This window comes from Podarcis gaigeae (assembly GCF_964106915.1).
Source record: "Podarcis gaigeae genome assembly, chromosome: 16".
NCBI classification, from domain to species: Eukaryota; Metazoa; Chordata; class Lepidosauria; order Squamata; family Lacertidae; genus Podarcis; species Podarcis gaigeae.
Window position 1 is genome coordinate 21747825 of NC_139693.1, and position 21821 is coordinate 21769645.

General features: G+C 44.1%; 1 protein-coding gene across 5 annotated transcripts in view; it reads right to left on the reverse strand.

The window, feature by feature from the left end:
• TPCN1 (two pore segment channel 1) overlaps positions 1–21821 on the reverse strand; it is a 46166-nt gene that overhangs the window by 15022 nt on the left and 9323 nt on the right. For all 5 annotated transcript variants that reach the window (XM_083717129.1, XM_083717133.1, XM_083717131.1 and 2 more), the window contains exons 3-18: positions 17957–18081; positions 16811–16987; positions 15346–15459; positions 12845–12975; positions 12065–12153; positions 10394–10428; positions 9929–9987; positions 9320–9419; positions 8233–8349; positions 6493–6617; positions 5591–5639; positions 4912–4975; positions 3472–3516; positions 2014–2070; positions 1854–1904; positions 365–437 (exon numbers count right to left, since the gene is read on the reverse strand). In XM_083717129.1, the coding sequence (XP_083573255.1) occupies positions 365–437; positions 1854–1904; positions 2014–2070; positions 3472–3516; positions 4912–4975; positions 5591–5639; positions 6493–6617; positions 8233–8349; positions 9320–9419; positions 9929–9987; positions 10394–10428; positions 12065–12153; positions 12845–12975; positions 15346–15459; positions 16811–16987; positions 17957–18081 (1411 nt within the window). The remainder of the gene's footprint in view (positions 1–364; positions 438–1853; positions 1905–2013; positions 2071–3471; positions 3517–4911; positions 4976–5590; positions 5640–6492; positions 6618–8232; positions 8350–9319; positions 9420–9928; positions 9988–10393; positions 10429–12064; positions 12154–12844; positions 12976–15345; positions 15460–16810; positions 16988–17956; positions 18082–21821) is intronic.

Here is a 21821-nt window from a genome sequence, read left to right on the forward strand (position 1 = left end):
TTCAATCAATGGATAGATGACACAACAGCTCTTGCAGCCCATGAACGAATCACTTTCAGATGAAGAACATGCCTGGACAAATGTAATGGTATTTGGAATGTATTTGCCAAAACAGTTAGTTTATTCATCTACATATATGTTTTGTAAACTTACATTTCTTAAGTTTATATTTTTGTAAACTTACATTTTATGTAAGTTATTTTATTATTGCTGTTTTCTTCTGCTTTTTAAAATGTATTTTTATATATTCTATTTTTTTCCCTTTCTCTATTCTTTTTTTAAAAAAATTACTACAATAATCTCAATAAAATATAAACTTTTTTTTAAAAAAAGTTTATGACGCAGAATGATGACACATACTTACAGGTTCCAGCCAGACGACAGGTATTCAATAGGCCCCAATCCAGTGATCTTCAGTAGCACTTCAACCCCATAGACTGTGGACACAAGAGAACATAATATCTTTCACATGCAGGCTGAAGATCAGATGTGACCTTTGGCATTAAGTTCAACAACACACAGCTTCACTGGCTCAGGAAAGCAATCCATGTCTGAGGGGAAAGTGGACCAGCAGCCAACATGGAAGAATCTGGAGCTCCTTTAATAGAGACCTCTATTAAAGCTCTTCTAGGACTCAGTGAAAGCAAAGAGCTGTCATTTAACATCCTCTCCCAAAGACTGATCTAGAAGTGTTTTCTTACAACCTAGTTATCCTGCCTTTCAACCCACCTCCCCTCAGAAGAGGAGGGCATCAAGAATTGGGCCTCTAACAGGGACCTTCTAATATAGTGTAATAAATAATAATAATTATTATTTTATTTTATTTTATTTTTATCACACCCATCTAACCAGCTTCCCCAGCCACTTTGGGCGGCTTCCAGCACATACAAAAACACAAAAGCACTGTATAAGCAGGAAAACCCCTCCACTTGACCATAAGAAACTGCCTTATGCAGAGTCGAGTCCATCTAATTTGGTGCTGTCCACACTGACTGGCAGCAGCTCTCCAGAGTTTCGGGCAAAAGTCTTTTCCTAGTCCTTACTGGAGATGCTGCACATTGAACTTGGGACCTTCTGCATGCAAAGCAGATGCTCTACCACTGAGCTGCAGCCCTTCCCCAGAGGAGCTTTGCTTGGATAGTTTCAAGCAACAAACTGCATCTGTTGACCAACGCAGATACCGCCACTGAGACAACAGGCTTAAGAAGCTGGGTTGTTCCCCGAGTTGGCAAGGCTCATTTGAAAACAACAAGAAACTAAGCCTTTCACATAACTGGCCCAGTATCATGTGATGCTCTGCCAATAGAGATTCAGCAAACACCTTCCATGCAAACTTTTAAAGGTCTGCTGAACACTTTCTATTGCGAGCAATTAAGAATATATCTTTCCATAACAGTATCCACACTTACCTTCCCTCTGTGTTTCCAGGTACGGTTCACAGTTTAAAACTCTGTGTCCTAGCACCTTGTTTTTACTCCGGAGCTTTTCCCGTGAAAATCCGCTCTTTAAAGCTGAATCGGAGCAAACAACTATCGGCAGAAAACCCTAATTATCATTGGTTGTGCTGCAGCTTTAAAGAGCTCGTTTTTATGGGGAAAGCCCTGGGACAAAAAGAAAGGCGCTTTAGAGAGTGGGCCTTTGTAGGGCAAAAGGTTGTGCAGATTTAAACTTTTTTATAGGGTTTTTGTTCTACGGTTTTAAGCACAATTGTTGTAAACCACTCTGGGGTTGTTGTTTTTTAAATGAATACTGTTATATGCATATTTTAAATAAATGAATACAAATATCCCAACAAGCACAAATGTTTGGAAGGAATATATTCAGAGATCATAACAGGGAGCACCAAGACTTACTTGTAAGGAAGACAATGTAACTCCAAGGGACATCTCGCGAGAAGATCCCATCTGAAAAAGCAGAGAGAGGGGGAGGGAAAATACCATTATCAGATGGGGGCACTGAAACCTTGATAGGGAAGAGGGTCAGCAAACAGAAGAGAGCCGTGTTATTCCATACCTCGCAACATAAAGGTTTCCACTAGGATCCAGAGGCCATTCACTGCCAACAGAGTATCTACAAAACGCAACAAAACTCCATCAGCCCATCTTTCAGAACATCCAAACACATGGATTCAGCTAAGATGTCACCTTTAGGTAGCTTCACACAGGAACCAAAATTTGGACTGGTTTTAAGCACTTTTAACCTAGCTTTTAAGCTTTTTAAAAGCACTTCAGCCCCCCCCCCCCCCGGGACCCCAGAGCAGCATACGTAAGATCAGCACAGTGGTACCTTGGTTCTCAAACACCTTGGTTCCCAAATGCCGAAAACCCAGAAGTGTTCCAGTTTTCGAACATTTTTCAGAAGCCAAACGTCCAATGCGGTTGTCGGCTATTGTTTCCTGGGCGCCTGCACCAATCAGAAGTTGTGTCTTGGTTTTCGAACAGTTTGGAAATGTAACGAACTTCCGGAACAGATTAAGTTTGGTGCTTTTGTTTTTGCTATTTCTTTTGCATTTTTGTTTTTGAGGCTTTTTCAGTTAATTTGTTTTTGTGACTGTCTGGAACCCAGTTCAGCTACTGATTGATTGATTGAGTGAGTGAGTGAATGCGGAAATGGATAAAAGCACCACATCCAAACGACGACTATCATCAGTGCAGGTAATAAAAAAAAATTTTTTTTAATTTTTATCATCTACAAAGCTGTCTTATTTATTTTATAGTATAGGACATTGACTATTGCTTTCATTTCAGGGATCAATGATCTCGTTAGATAGGAAAATTAATGTTAAACTATTGTTTTATGGGTTTTTAAAGTCTAGAATGGATTAATCCATTTTGCATTACTTTCTATGGGAAAGCACGCCTTGATTTTGGAACGCTTTGGTTTTGGAACAGACTTCTGGAACAGATTAAGTTTGAGAACCAAGGTACCACTGTATAGCAAAACAAGGCAGTCCCTACCCTCTAAGGCTTACAGTCGAAAGAGCATGACACAAAAGGAAAGAGTGATGGGGAGGGAAGAGGTGCAGCAAACACCACCCTGAAATAATTTGACAATAGGTGGTTAATAATTTTTTTCAAACAAACACAGTCAGGCAACAGTTCTTAAAAGATCTTTTACTGATCTTCTACGTGCTGAGCTGATTCTCACTAGCCCTGAAGCTCTGGAACAGTAGTTCCCAATCTATTTTCCTCCATGGGCCACTTGGAAAATTCTGAGGGCCTTGACAGGTCCCTTTGTGATTTTTATCCCTGTCATAGCAATGGTAATGCACTGTGCTCGACGCTATATAATTTTCAATTGCATCTTATTTCTTATATATTGTATTTTATTGCATTACCATTCCCACACTCCTTAGTGACATCTGAAGGACATAGCTCCACAAGCAGGTTTAGGATATTTAATTTTCCTGGAAAACACCCTGTTTCTGGGCAGCTAATGGGGGGAAATGAAGAGAGTTTGCATCAGACTTACACATGGCATACTGGAAGGCCCGGGAATTCACAAGTATATTAATGCCTGTTGAAAGAAGGAACGTGTTAAGGGGAAAACATGTTTAGAATCCTGATTTCAGACCCTTCCTTCCCACTACGACTTTCCATACATACATAGGGTTTAAAAAACAACAACCTTAGTCTGCAGCACTGCTAAATCTATTGTACCTGCAAGCACTTCCCAAACTTGGGTCTCTAGCTGTTTTTGAACTACAATTCCCATCATCCCTGACCACTGGTCCTGCCAGCTAGTGATGATGGGAGTTGTAGTCCAAAATACAGCTGGAGATCCAAGTTTGGGAAAGCCTGGCATAAGCCATCTCAAGCTGAAGTGAACATTCAAAAGGGCTCAGAGCTTATCCTTATGACATTTTGGGGCTGCATCCAGGAACCCACTAGACCTTGCAATCATACAAAGACTTGGAAGCATGCTAGCTGCTGGGTGAGGGAAACACCTGTACTGACACCCAATTGGGATGTGAATCCATCTTGGTCCTGAATGGGGTAACTGTGCCCCTGAAGGACCAGGTGCGCAGCCTGGAAGTCATTTTGGACTCACAGCTGTCCATGGAGGGCAGGTCAGTTCTGTGTCCAGGACAGCTGTCTACCAGCTTTATCTGGTACGCAGGCTGAAACCCTACCTGCCCACAGACTGTCTCACCAGAGTGGCGCGTGCTCTAGATATCTCCCGCTTGAACTACTGCAATGTGCTCTACGTGGGGCTACCTTTGAAAGTGACCTGGAAACTAATCCAGAATGCGGTAGCTAGACTGGTGACTGGGACCAGCTGCTGAGACCATATAACAACAAGTCCTGAAAGACCTACATTGGCTCCCAGTATGTTTCAGAGAACAATTCAAAGTGTTAGTACTGACCTTTAAAGCCCTAAACGGCCTCAGCCCTGTATACCTGAAGGAGCGTTCACACCCCCACCATTCAGCCTGGACACTGAGGTCCAGCGCCTTCTGGTGGTTCCCTCACTGCAAGAAGTGAAGTTTCAGGGAACCAGGCAGAGGGCCTTCTCGGTAGTGGTGCCCGCCCTGTGGAAGGCCCTCCCATCAGACGTCAAGGAAATAAACAACTATCTGACGTTTATAAGACATCTGAAGGCAGCCCTGTTTAGGGAAGTTTTTAATGGCTGATGTTTTAATGTATTTTTAATCTCTTGTCTTTGGAAATTTCTTTATTTATTACATTTTTATCTCTCCGCATTTCCTCCAAGGTGCTCATAGTTCTCCCCCCTCCTCTTTTTTGTCCTCACAACAACCTTGTGAGGTAGGTTAGGCGGAGAGCGAGAGGCTAGGCCAAGGTCACCCACTTCAACATGGCTGAGTGGGGGCTTGAGGCCCAGGTCCTAGTCCAAGACTCTAGCCACGCTAGGGCCTCCAGCTGCATCAGCTCTGAAACCCCAGGCCTTTACCTTTAAAAATAAGGAACGCTGTCCGTGGAAGATCATCAAACCAATGTTCCCGGTTCCTTTTAGCCTGGAAATGGAACAGCCCACAGAACAGCCTTTATTTAAGATTCCACACAGTAGCATTACTGGCAGTAACAAGAGCTAAAACAAAACTGCACAAGGAGTTTCCGCTATCTCCACCAACACAACTCTTCTTTGACAGTATATAAATCAATGCCCTCATCCTTCCCTTTTCCTAAGAATGGGCAAATCTGTCAATTTCTTTCTCTCTCGGTTCCTCATTTTTCAGCTCTCCTCATTTCCACATCAGTCTGCTATGGGGTTTTTTTTTTAAAGTCCTAGTGAAAATTAACCAGCAATTTGGTGTTAATTTCCCCTAAAATATATTTTTGCATGCGATTTTTGCCTCACGTAGACGTTTTTGCAAAGCAATTCCTTTTAATACCATGCATTTTGTGTGCTATTTTCAGTGCCCACCTGGTATATGCGTTTTTGTACACGTTTTACTCAGCACTGTGAAATTCAGAGAAGTGTGAATTTCAAAGGATGGCTGTGTTTTCAATTTGCGTATGGTTTCAGGATGATCAATTACGGTAGGTTTCACCTTCAAATGAGAACTGCATAGAATGTCTCCCCCATCCTTAGCTACCCCACATCCATAAACAATAACAATAATACTTACCTTCCATTTTAAACCAACAACTTCATAGAAATTGTACATATCCTTTAGACTGAAAAAGAAGATTGACCTCTATAAGAGTTGGATTTTACAATCAGGGCATCGCTCCTGTGAAATCACATTGCAGTACGTTTCTGAGCACAATTCAAAGTGTTGGTGCTGACCTTTAAAGCCCTAAATGGCCTTGGCCCTGTGTACCTGAAGGAGCATCTCCACCCCCATCATCCAGCCTGGACAAAGATCCAGCACCAACGGCCTTCTGCCAATTCACTCACTGAGAGAGGTGAAAATACAGGAAACCAGGCAGAGGGCCTTCTTAGTAGCAGCACCCACCCTGTAGAACACCCTTCCATTTGTTGTTGTTTATCTGAAACAGATAAACAACTATGTGACTTTAAGAAGACATCTGAAGGCAGCCCCGTACAGGGAAGTTTTTAATGTTTGAGGTTTTATTGTGTTTTTAATATTTTGTTGGGAGCTGCCTAGCGTGGCTTGGGCAACCCAGTTAGATGGGTATTATTATTATTATTATTATTATTATTATGATGATGATGATTACTATTATTATTACTCTTTATTCACTAAGTTATCCAGTCCAAAGACCTGAGAGTTCTCGGCTGAAGCTCCCTCAAGTTTTCATTAAGACTTTGCAAAAGCCAGGTTCTACCCTACCTCAATGAAAGCTTCTACTGTGTAATCGCATAGGCCATCTGCATATTAACATTACTGCTCAGAAACCTGAACTCGTTGCCGATTTGCCACCAGGCCAAGTAAAGCTGAGTTGAACACCATCCTTTGTTTCAGAATTAGGGGTGTTTGATGCTCTTTTAATTCTTCATGGCATCCATTTCTCTTCTCAGTTAACCCCCACCCCTACCACCCAACACAAATAGAGGGGTCCCCACCTGACTAAAGGGGTATTGCTTTGATTCAGTGCTTTGAAGGTAAGGTAACGGTCTCGAGCGCTCATCCGAGGTTTATAAAACCGCATAAGCCCATCAAACTGCTTGAAGGAGATTCCAGAGGGTCTCTAGAAGGGAGAAAAGGGATTTCACTAAGTGAGTTGCCCACAGAAACTTCTCAATCTGCCTTCCTTTTAGAGCCAGGGAAAGAAACTGGAGGATAATATGTGCAAGTCAATATGCCCTCCGTGTTCAGAATCAGGTTGGGTAATAGGAGCAGTTGTCAGGAGCAGGTCCGCAAGGACTCACACATCTTCAGTGAAGTTAACTCTTTATTCAAAGAAACAAGGCAGCTCAGGGAGCACAGCAAACCTTCCCAGTAGCTCTTGTCCCAATGAGGCAGTTGCAAGGACTGAAGGTCCCTGCCTTCCCAGTGCTCCCAAAGTCTCCTTCTCCCCCAGTTCCTTCCCAAGCAATCTGAGGCTCCTTCCTCTAGCCTGTCTTTGCTCCACCCTCTTCATACCTCTTTTGGTTCTGGGGGACCAGGGAAGATGGAAGATGGTTGCAGCAGAAGGGGGGGGGTCCCTGGCTTCTCCAGCAGCCTTCCTCATCTCTGCCTCTTGGCCTCCCTCCTCTCCAGCCTCCTCTTCTGCCTCTGATTCTGGATTGCTCTCTGCCCCAGACTCTGCCTGCTCACTAAACCCTGTTGCCTCTTTGGTGTCCGACATCTCCTCCTCCTCCCTGTCTGCTATCTCTTGTCCCTCTGACCACTCATCGTTGTCCCACCACCAATCCCCTGGTTCTGAGTCTTTTTCCCCCCAGCTGGTTCCTCCCATCATTCCACAGCATCCAACCAGTCAATGACAGTACCTAAACACTCTGCTCACAGAGGACTGCATGTGCAATTGAGACCAACAATAAAAGACACTGTTTATCAAACATAAAGGGAGCTTTTTGCTTCAACATACTACCTTCCATTTCTTTCCCAGATCTAAATACATAATTCCTTGCGCTACCTTACTGTAATGACCCTGTGCATATATCATTATATTGATTTCTTGTAATTGCCTATCAGACTGATCAGTTACGCTTACTGTTTGAATGCTTATAAAAGCTAAATAAATATGTGCTCTTTCTCTCTTTTTTAAGTATAAATGAAGCGGAACATTATCAGACGCTCAACAGAAGTGCACATAAAGAGACCAAATCTAGCAAGAAATCCAATGGCTGTTTGTATATTTTGGTAACACAACTGATATGCCAGTTACAACAGTTTTTCTATCAACAGCACATTCACCTGCATGTTTTCTAATAAGTTTTGGTTTTTTTTTCATTTGCTGCACAATGTGACAACCTTTTTTTATTTTCGAAGGCCAGGATTTTAATGCAGATTTTTCTGCAATGGATTAAAAAACATTTTTTTAGTAATCTTGGCTGTAGTGACACTTTTAAAAACTGCTCTGATTTTATCTTTTATTGATGTTACTGTTTTTATTGATTATATTGCCTCAATGTCAGCCTCATCAGTCGATGAGCATCATCAGCAGGGTAAAATATACCCTTCTGTATATATTGAGATCCATGAGGACCCTGGAGCTTCAGACCCACTGAAAGCACCAGATTCCTGGAACACTCAAAGCTTATAAGAGCAGTGGTACTTAGCAAGAATGCTGACTGCCACGGACAAAGAATGGCTACCTCGTTCACATGCACACGCGTGCAAACATGCAGAGAGCCACATACCTGTTTGCTGACAAGCAGTTGGTAGGCGTGTTGTATGGCTGTGCGCTTGTGAAGCAGCAGTGATCTGAACTTCTTCTTTTCAATATCATTGAAAGTATCAAACACAACGGCGAGTAGCTAAACAAAGGGGGGGGGGCGGGAGGAGAAGTCTAACTACAGTCTGCTACTGGCAGCTGTCAAGTTCTACACAGCACCAGAATGTGATGGAAAGAGCACCCTAAGAAGGAACTTTTCCCCATTATTCAGCAACGAGCCATTGATCAACAGAACAGGAAGCACTTTGAGCAGGGTGGATAGAAATCAATGTTTTTTTTAAAAAAATCAAATCAGGCAATTGGTTGGCTGAAGAATATTTGAAGGGGAATCTCCCAGAGAAGCCCCATGATGGAAAGCCACCGTTATCCCAGGAAGGAAGGAAGGAAGGAAGGAAGGAAGGAAGGAAGGAAGGAAGGAAGGAAAGCATGCTGGATTCTGAGGGCACCCGGTAAATCAGCAGTGTCTGATGACAGACTTTGCTGGAATATTTGCATGAAATAAAAAGTAAAAAAATGAGGAAATGAGCCCTATCCATAAAACAAAAATCCAGGAGTAGCTAGATGGCAAAGCGTCTTGTGGCACCATACAAGGCCTGCAAATTCATTACAGCATAACCCCTCATGGACTAGATACTTGGAAGTGAATCAAGTTCGCAAAAGCATAGGCCAAACGAAGTATGGTCATCTTTATGATGCTACAAAACGCCCTCATTTTCGCTTCTGCAGATGAACACAGCTCCCCCTTTGGAAGTTGCAGCTATTCCAAAGATCAAAGGCTGCCCCCGACTTTTGCAGTTAAGCACCAAGAAATCACGGCAAGTCTGGAAAGAACAGTTGTTCTAAAGGAGGTGTGGTGAGCTTTTGGCCCTCCAGAAGTTGCTGAACTACAACACCCATCATGCCTGACCATTAGCCATTCTTGGTGTGGGGGGAGGCACAGATGGGAATTGTAGTTCAGCAACATGTGATGGGCCAAAATGTCCCTCACCCCTGTTCTAAAGAGAGTGGCCAACTAGAAGCTCAACAGTGATGGACAAAGAAGTTGGACTTACCAAATTCATAATGAAGTACAGCTCAATGGAAAGATACACAATAAAAAAGACACAGGACCAGGAGCTTCTGGCATAAGAGGGCATCATCACATCTGGGAAACTGAAACCCAAAAGAGAGATAATCTAGTTTATTCAGGATAAGTCATGGAAGGTGTAGCTTGTTCCTTCGCAGAGCTACAATTCCCAGCACGCTTAACAAACAACCCCTTTAGTTTACGATAGACGTTTGTTAAGATTATACATAGCATGAAGAAAGTGGGAAGAAAAAGGGTTTTCTACCTCTCTCATAATGTTAGAACTCGTGGACTCCCAATGAAATTGAGCATTGGAAGATTCAGGTTGGATAAAAGAAAGGACTTATTTTGATGGAGCTTATTCCATCATTATGCGTGACTTGGGAATCGTTTGCTGGGAGATTCACGGCAGTGCAAAGTTAAACTATGGAACTCACTGCCACAGGAGGTACTGATAGTCACCGACTTGGCTGGCTTTAAAAGAATATTCAGTTCCCAGGATTATATTTTTTTGGGGGGGTGAGCTGCAACTGTTAGTCATGTGCTTTAAATAACATGTGACTTAAGAAACATTTCTCGAGCTCAAGCAACTTACTTCGCTGTAGTCAGTAGAACGAAAAGATTCACAAGGCTGTTCTCTAAGGTGCTGAAATACTGCAGAAGAAGAACATCTATGAGATGACGGAACTACTGCTGATTGTTGTCGCACAACACGTCCTGAATCATAAAACAACACAGTGCTTCCAAGGGCTCCCTTAGAGGCTGTGTTTATAATAATCCCCATGGCGTTTGTTTCCAATACAAACTGCAGGGAAGTCCCCTACAAAAATGCAAGAGCAGCAGCGAGAGCTTCCTTCCCTAATTAGAAGACCCTCTGACCACAAAAGGGGCAGCTGCTGCCACCTAGTTTCAGGCAGGATGGCAACCCTGCCCTTCCCCATCCACGGAGGCCGCAGCCAAGAGTTGCAGACAGTTGCCAATTGACGCGCGCCCGTCATGCTTTGCAAAGGACCCCCAAAGATCAAACCTTCAAGAGCCCATGAATTGATGCTTTACTTACAGGATCAGACTTGTTAGGAGAGAACAAATAAAAGCCTAGGGAGAAAGGGGGAGAAGAGAGAGAGAGGGGAAAAAATAAGCATCAAAATGATAAAGGCATAAATGGGACATTCAACCAGCTGGCAAGTAGAAGCAATGTTGCACCATCATTTTAACGAGTCTCATCTAGCTGGCCTGCGTTAAGTTTATTTTGACACCTTGTTAGCGGTGCCACCCACCAGGGGTGGCCCGGTTGGTTCTGGCCCACAATAGGAGAGTCCTTGCCAATCAGCACACATTTTGTGGAATCTATTTCCCATGCAGGCCCACGACAGGGTTCCTTGGCCTGTGGAAATGCCCTTCTCTCTCAGGGAGGTGCCCTGTCTCCTGTGGGATGCTATCCATGAGAAGCAGTCAAGTACAACATTCCTGGTAATGCTAGAGAAGACATGCACGGGAATGTTTGGTCCAGCCAGCTGAAACTTCCTGTTCCTCCTGGGCTGGAGCATCCTTCCTGTTGCATGTGATAGAAGGTGGGTGTGACCTAACCTGTCCAGGTAACAAAAGGACGAGTCACGCAGCACATCTCTCTCTTTTTGACTTCCTTCTTCGTTTGACCAGCTTCTAGCTAGGACTGCTCTGCTAGCTCTCAGCTAGCAGAAGCACTGGGATTATTCCCCCATATGAGGTAGATATATACATATTTGTAACTAAGTCTGCCTTCAGGGATCCAACTGTGAACTGATGTGAGTAAACTTCTTTTATTGACTTTGAATAAGATTGTCGCGTCTCTATTCTTTTAAGAGGGATTCAAGGGAATTTACCAGGAATATATAATTCAATCTGAGACAGACTGAATGGTATAATAGTGAGCGGTTCACACGAGCCTGGAACCAGTTATCTGCTGTGCATGTAAAAAGGGGGATGTAACTATGCTACATAAAGGAACTTGCTAGTGCAAGTTAGGAAGCATTTTTATAAACAATACATCCTCTCCTGCCATCCTGAACATTCCCACATCTCCATCATTACTAACCTTCAGGAGGAATTAGAAAACACGCCTGTTTACCCAGGCATTTGGTGGCTCAAGAATACCGCCGCTGGCCACCCTGAAATCGTTGGATGGAAGCCTGCTTTTAACTGTACAGTGGTACCTCGGGTTACATACGCTTCAGGTTACATACGCTTCAGGTTGCAGACTCCGCTAACCCAGAAATAGTGCTTCAGGTTAAGAACTTTGCTTCAGGATGAGAACAGAAATCATGCTCTGTCGGTGCAGCGGCAGCAGGAGGCCCCATTAGCTAAAGTGGTGCTTCAGGTTAAGAACAGTTTCAGGTTAAGAACAGACCTCTGGAACGAATTAAGTACTTAACCCGAGGTACCACTGTAATTGCTTTTAGAATATTTTTATCTGAAACTGATTTTAGATGCTTTTAAAGGTAATGGTTTTTAGACTGTTTAACTGTTCTAGAATGTTTTTTAAAAAGCAACATTTATCTGTTTGCTGACCTGAGCTCCTTAGCTTCAGCCTCTTACACCATCTTCTGTCCCCATCCCCAAACCTGTTTTCACCTTGGCAAAGACGCTATTTGCTTGGCAGCCTGTGCCTGTCTGACACAGTGCTGCCTTCTTTGCTGAAAGCGTCTGCGAGGGTGAAACTGCTCGTGAACAGATAACTCTTAAAGGTACACACCAAGGATAGCAAAGATGACCATGAAGAAAAGCAGCAGCAGGAGGATGTCAATGAACGGAGGAAGAGACTGGAAAATCTGCCGTAGGTTCCTGAAATGAAAGTTGAATCAGGAGTTGTCTCAAAGGAAAACGTTCTTCCTTAATATTCCTTCCCAATGCTTGTACGACAAGCGCAGCCAGTGGGGTGCCTCCAGATGTGGTTGGACTCTGACACTCATCAACCCAAGTCCACACAGCAAATAGACAGGGATAGTGGGAGTTGTAGTTCAACAATGTCTGCAAGACCCCTGGTTTTTCCCTTTGTGCCTCAACATAGCCCCATCCTTCTTTCAGACATCGTGAAATATTGGTACATCGCAATTTTTAGCTGGTGATATATTGTGAAGCTGAAAACAAGATTATGGGAAGACCTGGAGAAAAACCAGAAAAATGGGGGGGGAGGTTCCCCCCCATTCTTTTTCCAAAGCCGTTTTCCCCCAGAAAAATGGGGGGGGGGGTTGGAATATTCAAACTATATCAAACTGATTTTTTTCAGTTTTTCTGGGGGAAAAGGCACGGGGGGACAGAAAAAAACAGGAAGAAACCTGTCCCCCCCCCCCAATTTTTCCGGGGTTTTTCCAGGCCTTCCCATCTCTATGCCCAACCCTAGCTGTCAACGGTTCCCTTCTTTTAAAGGAAATTTCCTTATTCCAAATAGGATTCCTCGCAAGAAAAGGGAAAAGTTGACAGCTATGGCCAGGAGTGCTACACAGAGTTCAATGGAGGCCGTCCAGCCCACTACCTTCTGACAGCTCCACAGTAACGGCAGTCCACCAGAAAGATGCATCGCAAGGCTCTCGTGATCCTGACATGGGATGTCTGACGCACCAACACTACAATTGCCTCTATAAACTGCAGCAGCAGAACACAGCTCTGCAAGGAAACAAGACAAGAGATGGTGGCAATAAAATTTATTACCTGCCCTTCACAAGCAGGTACCATGCTAGGCTATAACAAGTCAAAGTTCAGCGGGGGGGGGGGCGGGGGGAAGGTTTAAACAAATTAGTATCGCAGGAATAGGGTGGGTTCTGAAAACACACATATAACCTAGAACGTCTACAGAGTAAAAGTCTACAGCATAAAAAATTATGACATAATTTTTTTGAATTACAATGCATTAACGTAACTGGAGCGAAGCTTCTTAGCTGCCAGAGAAAATTTGGCTACCAGATGCATAATTTGTGGATATTTATCAGCGAAGAGGTCAACTATCACTTCCTGGCGGGATTGGTCTGAGAACCAATTAAGAATAGGAGATTAAAAAAATTCTCTGGGCACCATATATGTGGGCAAATCAACAAATACTGTGTGATATTCTCAACCTGATTACACTCATAAATGCATTTCCGTTCCATAGGAGCTATTCCAAGGTTTCTCTCCTCTAAGTACTCTGAAGGCATCTGTTGAAACCTAAGTCCAACAAAGACCCTACTCAGGGGTGCCCAAACGTTTTCAAAAGAGGGCCAGATTTGATGAGGTGAACCAAAGTTGTTGAGCTTTTTTTTACAATTTTACCCCAAAGTTTTTTAGGACATATACTGCTGCAGGGACCAACATAATTGCGGAAAGGTCAGCGTCTCCAGGTTCAATCCCTGGCATTGTGGAGAGACTCCCTATCTGAAAACCTGGAGAGCAGCTGCCAGCCAGTGTAGACAATATCTGAGCTAGGTGGACCAATGGTCTGCCTCAGTATAAGTTCCTCTGATCCAGTAATAAACAAAGTCAGAGAAAAAAGTAGCATCTATTGAAAATAATTGGCCAAAAGTAAGGTTGCAATTACGCAGGTGGCGCTGTGGGTTAAAGCCTCAGCGCCTAGGACTTGCCGATCGAAAGGTCGGCGGTTCGAATCCCTGCGGCGGGGTGCGCTCCCGCTGCTTGGTCCCAGCGCCTGCCAACCTAGCAGTTTGAAAGCACCTCCGGGTGCAAGTAGATAAATAGGGACCGCTTACCAGCGGGAAGGTAAACGGCGTTTCCGTGTGCGGCTCTGGCTCGCCAGAGCAGCGATGTCACGCTGGCCACGTGACCCGGAAGTGTCTCCGGACAGCGCTGGCCCCTGGCCTCTTGAGTGAGATGGGCGCACAACCCCAGAGTCTGTCAAGACTGGCCCGTACGGGCAGGGGTACCTTTACCTTTACCTAAGGTTGCAATTGTTTGGGAGGGTTGGTATGCACGATAACAAAGAGTCCCTAAAGATGACAGTAAAAGGCTGGACCTAAAACTGATAATCGTAATCAGAAACCAGCTTTTGCTCTGCAGAGTAACCCATCAACGTCAGTAGGAACAGAAAGAGCTGCAGGTGCAAATGGCTAGTTCAGATAAGCCAAGATTCAGAAGGACGGGGCATGGGACATCTTGCCAACACACACACCCCTCCCCAAATTGCCAAACCACATGGCTCAGAAGCAACTGACAGTTCCAGGCTACAGGAACGGTATTCCTATCAAGATACAACAAGCTCCCGCTAGCTGCACTTTCCAGAAACAGTTGAAGACATTTTTTGTTCCAACAGGCTTTTCAAGCTGAATAAATGGGTCTTTACCACTGTTGGGGTTTTAGTCTTGTTTTAAAGGTATTTCTTATTCTCATGTTTAACTGATACAGTGGTCCCTTGGTTCTCAAACTTAATCCGTTCCAGAAGTCTGTTCCAAAACCAAAGCATTCCAAAACCAAGGCACGCTTTCCCATAGAAAGTAATGCAAAACAGATTAATCCGTTCCAGACTTTTAAAAACAATTCCTAAAACAGCCATTTAACATGAATTTTACTATCTAACGGGACCATTGATCCATAAAATGAGAGCAATAAACAATGTACTGCAGTCACACCATCAATCAGTAGCTCAGCTGGGTTCCACACAGTCACAGAAACCAAACAAAAAAGCCACAAAAATAAAAACGCAAAATAAATAGCAAAAACAGACAGACCTCAGCGAAACACTCAAAACAGAAGCGTGGCACTCAAAACGGAGCACATTCAGCTTACGAAAAAAGTTTGCAAACAGGAACACTTACTTGCGGGTTTGCAATGTTTGGGTTCCAAGTTGTCTGAGTACCAAGGCGTTTGAGAACCAAGGTACCACTGTACTGGTTTAGAAGGTGATACATTATTTAAATTAAAAGGGAAGGTGGGGGAAGAGTGGGGTTTGCTTTTGAGTTAAAAAATAAATAAAATGTTGCAGAGGGTTGCACTCTGGTTCCTGCAACAGTGCAGATCAGTTAGGCGAGAAGGTTACCAGCAGTCTACCTTGACCATGGTCCTTTTGTGTCGAATGTAGGTGTGCAGGCCCAGCCATCGCATCTTCATAGAGAGCTCAAACACCACGACAGTCAGGGCAAGCAGCTCCAAGGTCGCGTGGATCTGTAACCAGGCAGGCAAAGGACAACAACATCAGTTCAACAAAATGGCTTTGTTGTTTCACCAATTTAAATTTGTCAAAACCTAGTGCTCAAGTAGAAATCCATCATTCTGAGGAAATCTGTTCTTCTTCCCCACCCCCACCACCAGAACTGGAAAACATGGATATATATATTAGCAATGTGAATTATCCTTTCCATTTTTAAAAGGCCAAACTACAGTGGTACCTCGGGTTAAATACCTAATTCGTTCCAGAGGTCCGTTCTTAACCTGAAACTGTTCTTCACCAGAAGCACCACTTTAGCTAATGGGGCCTCCCGCTGCTGCCGTGCCACCGCCGCGCGGTTTCTGTTCTCATCCTGAAGCAAAGTTCTTAACCCGAGGTACTATTTCTGGGTTAGTGGAGTCTGTAACCTGAAGTGTATGTACTGGTAACCTGAAGCGTATGTAACCCGAGGTACCATTGTATATGCAATGTTAAATGCAACCCTGTATACTTGAAGGAGCATCTCTACTCCCGTCATTCAGCCCGGACACTGAGGTCCAGCTCCGAGGGCCTTCTGGAGGTTCCCTCACTGTGAGAAGTGAAGTTATAGGGAACCAGGCAGAGGGGCTTCTTGGTAGTGGCACCCACCCTGCGGAACGCCCTCCCATCAGATATCAAGGAAACAACTACGCAGCTTTCCAAAGACATCTGAAAGCAGCCCTGCACTGGGAAGCTTTTAATGTTTGATGTATTACTGTCTTTTTATATTATGCTGGGAGCCACACAGAGTGGCTGGGGCAACCCAGTCGGGTGAGTGGGGCATCATTGTTGTTAAATGTTGTCCTGCATTTAACACGCCAATTATTATTTTTTATTCAAACAGCAGCTGTTGGCAGATGGGAAGCTGATAATAATTAGAAAGGAGGTGAGTCGGCCACAGAGGATGGGCTCCTAGGGTCGCTCTGGAGAAGATATGTGGAAATAACACCAAGAAGGAGTTGTTCTCTATGCTTCGGAGCTAAATATTTGGGAACACTTTAGTTTCACTGTACCCCTGTATATTACCCAAATTTTACGAATAAACATTGTTCGAAGATAGACAGAGCAGACTCAGCTATACAGCTGCAAATAAAAACACTTGTGCATTACACAAATGTGACACTAGATGGCGACGGTGAGCTATGGCAAATTCAATATATTTTTCAAAACGTGGGGTTTTTTAAAAACATTTTCACAACTTTTTTTTAATGTGTCTAGATTCCACCAGCGGCTGCATAGGCCCATCAATTGCATTGCATAGCCAATCTTCAATTTCCTGCCCACGTCCACTAAAGCCCTTCCCCTCCGCCTGATTCTTAAGATACTTACATAGATGCCGAGGCGAAGCATAGGGACCGCAGGCGCCTCGCAGAGGGAGAGCATCAGGAGCATCAGTGCTGTGGTCAGTTCCATTAGGTAGAAGGGATGGTTGTGTACAAAGAGGTAGGCAGAGAGCGCTTTGGCATCCTTGGGGTGCGTGAAGAATTTGTCGTTGTTTTCTCCTTCCTGATTTAGGGTTTTAATCAACAAAATACACACACACATAAATACACTAGAGACAGCAAGCCCAATGTAGTAGGTAAGTCAGCAGTTCCCAAAACCTTTCTTCCACATGGACCACATGAGGGTCTTGGCAGACCACTTTGTGAAGTGAACAGAAAAAAAGCTTTTCTCCTGAACTCATAATGCTAAAACTTGTAGGCAGACCGTGAAGATGAACATTGGAAGATAAAATAAAATACTTCCTTTATGAATAAAATGTGCTCAAATGTATGCTGGAAATGAAAAGAGAAAGAAGGCACCTTTGATCATAGGTGGTGGAATTGTAAGGTGGTAAAAGGATTTTGGGAAATGATATATAATGAGCTGGGGGGGGTGTTGAAAGTAACTTTTGTTAAAAAGCCTGAAGCCTTCCTTTCAGGAATTCTAGGTGCCGAAATCCCACAGGAGCAGAAAAAACTATTTATGTATGCGACCACGGCTGCAGGGATGTTACTGACCCAGAGATGGAAAGAAGATAAAGTTACTACCAGAGAAAAATGGCAGATGAATTTAATGGATGATGCTGAAATGGTTTATATGACCAGAAGAGTCAGAAATTAGGAAGACCAAAATTTTAATAAGGAATGGGGAAAATTTATACCTTATCTTAAAGACCACTGTAAACTGTTAAAATCGTTAGTAGGATTGGAACAGATCTATGGGGCGAAAAAAAGGGAAGTCCAGCTGGCAAAGCACAAGTTTGCAAGTGCAGCACTGGATACAACTCTCTAAGAATGACAAATACAGCATGACATTCTCCTTGCAGGGACAGGAATAAGGAGCAAGGGGGAAACAAACAGCAAGCAGGTTGGGTGAGGACCACTGAAAGTAGCTGGAATCTGTAGCGCTTCAAGGAATTCAGTTTGTCAGCCATACACCCTTAATTTACACCCTCTCCTTTCTCTGCCAGCTAATGCAAAGAAAAGGGCCCACCTGGAGGTAAATTGCCGACTCCTGGTAGTTCATTTCCCAATTTTGTCCTCCGCAGCTCCGTCGAGGGTGGCAGTCCCCAGCAGCTGGGCTGGACGTGTCACTGACCAAGTCATAGTTGCCTCCATCTGGGTCAAAGGGGGGGGGGGAGAGAGGAAAGGTCTCTTTACTGTCACACTTTAAGCCTAATAGGGCTTAAACAGCCTCAGCCCAGTATACCTGAAGGAGCATCTCCACCCCCATCATTCAGCCTGGACACTGAGGTCCAGCACCGAGGGCCTTCTGGTGGTCCCCTCACAGCGAGAAGCAAAGTTACAGGGGACCAGGCAGAGGGCCTTCTCGGTCGTGGCACCCTCCATGTGGAATGCCCTACTGTCCAATGTCAAGGAGATAAACAAATATTTTACTTTTAGAAGACATCTGAAGGCAGCCATGTATAGGGAAGTTTTTAATGTTTTAATGGCTTTATTGTGGTTTTATAATTACCATATTTTTTGCACCATAACACTCACTTTTTTCCTCCTAGAAAGTAAGGGGAAAGTCTGTGCATGTTATGGAGCGAATGCCTGCGGGTGGTGGGGGAGATCTGCTGCAGTCGTGAGCAGAGGATCCATGGTTCCCCTTCCTTCCCTCCTCCGTGGTTACAAAGCATGGATCTACATGGATCCTCAGGATTTTTGCATTGGGCTACTCCAAACTCACTGTCAGATCACATGTCTGTGGCCACAGCATGAACCACAAAAATCATATATCCACTATTTCGTTTAGAATTTTTTTTCTTGTTTTCCTCCTCTAAAAACTATGTGCGTGTTATGGTCTGGTGCGTGTTATAGAGCGAAAAATACGGTAAATGGAAGCCGCCCAGAGTGGCTGGGGAAACCCAGTCAGATGGGCAGCAAGCAAGCAAGCAAATTATTATTTTTAGGTGGAATTGCCAATCTTCATTCACTCACTTTTTATAAAGGCATCCACAATGACACCAGCCTGCATCCTTGAACGCTGAGAATGCAGCTTGCTAGCCAGGGTGGAGGAAAGCCCTAAACAGCCTCGGCCCAGTATACCTGAAGGAGCATCTCCACCCCCATTGTTCTGCCCGGATGCTGAGGTCCAGCGCCGAGGGCCTTCTGGCGGTTCCCTCATTGCGAGAAGCAAAGCTACAGGGAACCAGGCAGAGGGCCTTCTCGGTAGTAGCGCCCGCCCTGTGGAACGCCCTCCCATCAGATGTCAAAGAGATAAACAACTACCTGACATTCAGAAGGCATCTTAAGGCAACCCTGTTCAGGGATGTTTTTAATGTATGACATATTAGTGTATTTTTGGTCTTTGTGGAAGCCGCCCAGAGTGGCTGGGGAAACCCAGCCAGATGGGCGGGGTACAAATAAATTATTATTATTATTTATTATTATTATTATTATTATTATTATTATTATTATTATTATGTGTGTGTGTAAACCAGCCTAACGTACAAAGGTGAAATTTACACTCGTTCTTCTGTCCACTTTTGCCTCTGGCCACATCCACCCCACACACAAAAAACTATTTCCCACCCCCGAGCTAAACCCTTGCAAAGTTTGTGGAACACAGAGAGAGAAGCTGCGAGGAAACGCGGAACGATCCGCCGCACAGATGGCAACGCTGCCTTCACGCCCCCGTGACTTATCCCAAGAGGTCCATCCAAGACAGCTGTCTCGCTTACGCCAGGCCTGTGGAATGATAGTAGAGGGATGCAAGCATCTCCATTCATCTGAGCGTTGGAAGCTGTTCTGGCAGGCCTCTAGATAGGAACAGCTTCCATATGCCGTCATAAAAAAGGAAGGGAAAAGCAAATGTTTACTAACTCACGATGTTCAGCTGGCTAACAGGCTGAACAAACCCCTGCCTTTGAGATTCAAACAAAACGTTACAGCACTGTTCCCAATTTAGGTCTCGGCGCCTAGCCACGTAGACCGTGCAATAAATTTGAATACTAAAATAAAATAAACCGTCCATATGACGGAGCACGAGATGGAGTAATCGGTGGAGGACAAAGACAAAATTATCATGTCACTGGGCACTGCTTCTTTCACAGTCCCTGTACAGAAACCTTTTCCAATTGTGTTCTGAGACTTTCAGATACCTCATCGCTCCCAGTTAGGACTACTGCACTTTATTAATAGGCAAAGCAATCTTTGATCAACTTAGGTATTACATAACACTACTTGATTGTAAAAAAAAAAGCTCCAAAGCAGTTGCCAAAGAGGAGCAGGAAAGACAAAATCATGAAGAGAACCAAGCCTTGCTGAATATCTGGTATGGTTATTGTGGCACAACCCTTCTAGCAAGTGAAAATACAGTGGTACCTCGGGTTAAGTACTTAATTCGTTCTGGAGATCCGTACTTAACCTGAAACTGTTCTTAACCTGAAGCACCACTTTAGCTAATGGGGCCTCCTGCTGCTGCCGCGCCGCTGCCACATGATTTCTGTTCTCATCATGAAGCAAAGTTCTTAACCTGAAGCAATATCTCTGGGTTAGCGGAGTCTGTAACCTGAAGCGTATGTAACCTGAAGCGTATGTAAGCCAAGGTACCACTGTACATGCAAACAGATGGGGAGTACTTGTAGCTCGCAGTCAGAATTTGGCGGCCAAAGTAAGCAGGAATTCTTCAAACCTATGCAGAAACGATTGCCAAAGGGAAAATATAATAGTTCCTGCTTTCCAAATGCAATCAATTCTGTCCAGCATACACATTCTCTTTCTCTCTCTCTCTCTCTCTCTCTCTCTCTCTCTCTCTCTCTCCACCCTGTACTAAATGGGCCAAGATTGGGCGGGTCTGTCAAAGAGAGATCATGCAACAGGCTTGCTTGTCTCTGACACTGCAGAGTCAGGATTTCTTCTTCAGAACACACACAGAGGAAAGACAAGATGACAGAAGCAGATCGACCTGTTTGAAAGCAGTTGTTTGGCTGACAGAACCACAACACAGAGATTTATTTTGGAAAACTCCCATGGCATCTTTCAGGATTTAAACTTTCAGGGAGGCAGACACCAAAAAGGTAGCTATAGATATAGATATTTTAAAACAGTTTGCATCTCTTGAGGCATTAATCCAAGACCTCCCAGTTTTTTGCTCTGTCCTAAAATCATGTGGTCTAAACCACTGAGCCTCTTGGGCTTGCCAATCAGAAGGTCAGTGGTTCAAATCCCCGCAATCTGGTAAGGTCCTGTTGCTCGGTCCCAGCTAGTAGTTCGAAAGCACGCCTAAAAGTGCAAGTACATAAATAGGTACCGCTCCAGCGGGAAGGTAAATGGCGTTTCCATGCGCTACTCTGGTTTCACCAGAAGCAGCTTAGTCATGCTGGCCGTGACCCGGAAAAACTGTCTGCGGACAAACGCCGGCTCACTCGGCCTGTAAAGCGAGATGAGCGCCGCAACCCCAGAGTCGTCTGTGACTGGACTTAACTGTCAGGGGTCCTTTTCCTTTACCTTTTAAATTCATGTGAAGATGCTTATGTTGTTTATATGGAATTCCCAGTTCATTTACTCAAACACCACTCTAAAGATCTATCCCAGCTACAACAGTACACTTCCAAGGCACATCTTTCTGTGGGGATGTTTGCAATTACAGTGGTATCTTGGTTCTCAAACTTAATCTGTTCCAGAAGTCTGTTCCAAAACCAAAGCATTCCAAAACCAAGGCGCGCTTTCACATAGAAAGTAGTGCAAAATGGATTAATCTGTTCCAGACAAACAACCCCTAAAACAGCAATTTAACATGAATTTTACTATCTAACGAGACCATTGATCCATAAAATGAAAGCAATAAACAATGTACTGCAGTCACACAATCAGTCAATCAGTAGCTGAACTGGGTTCCACACAGTCACAAA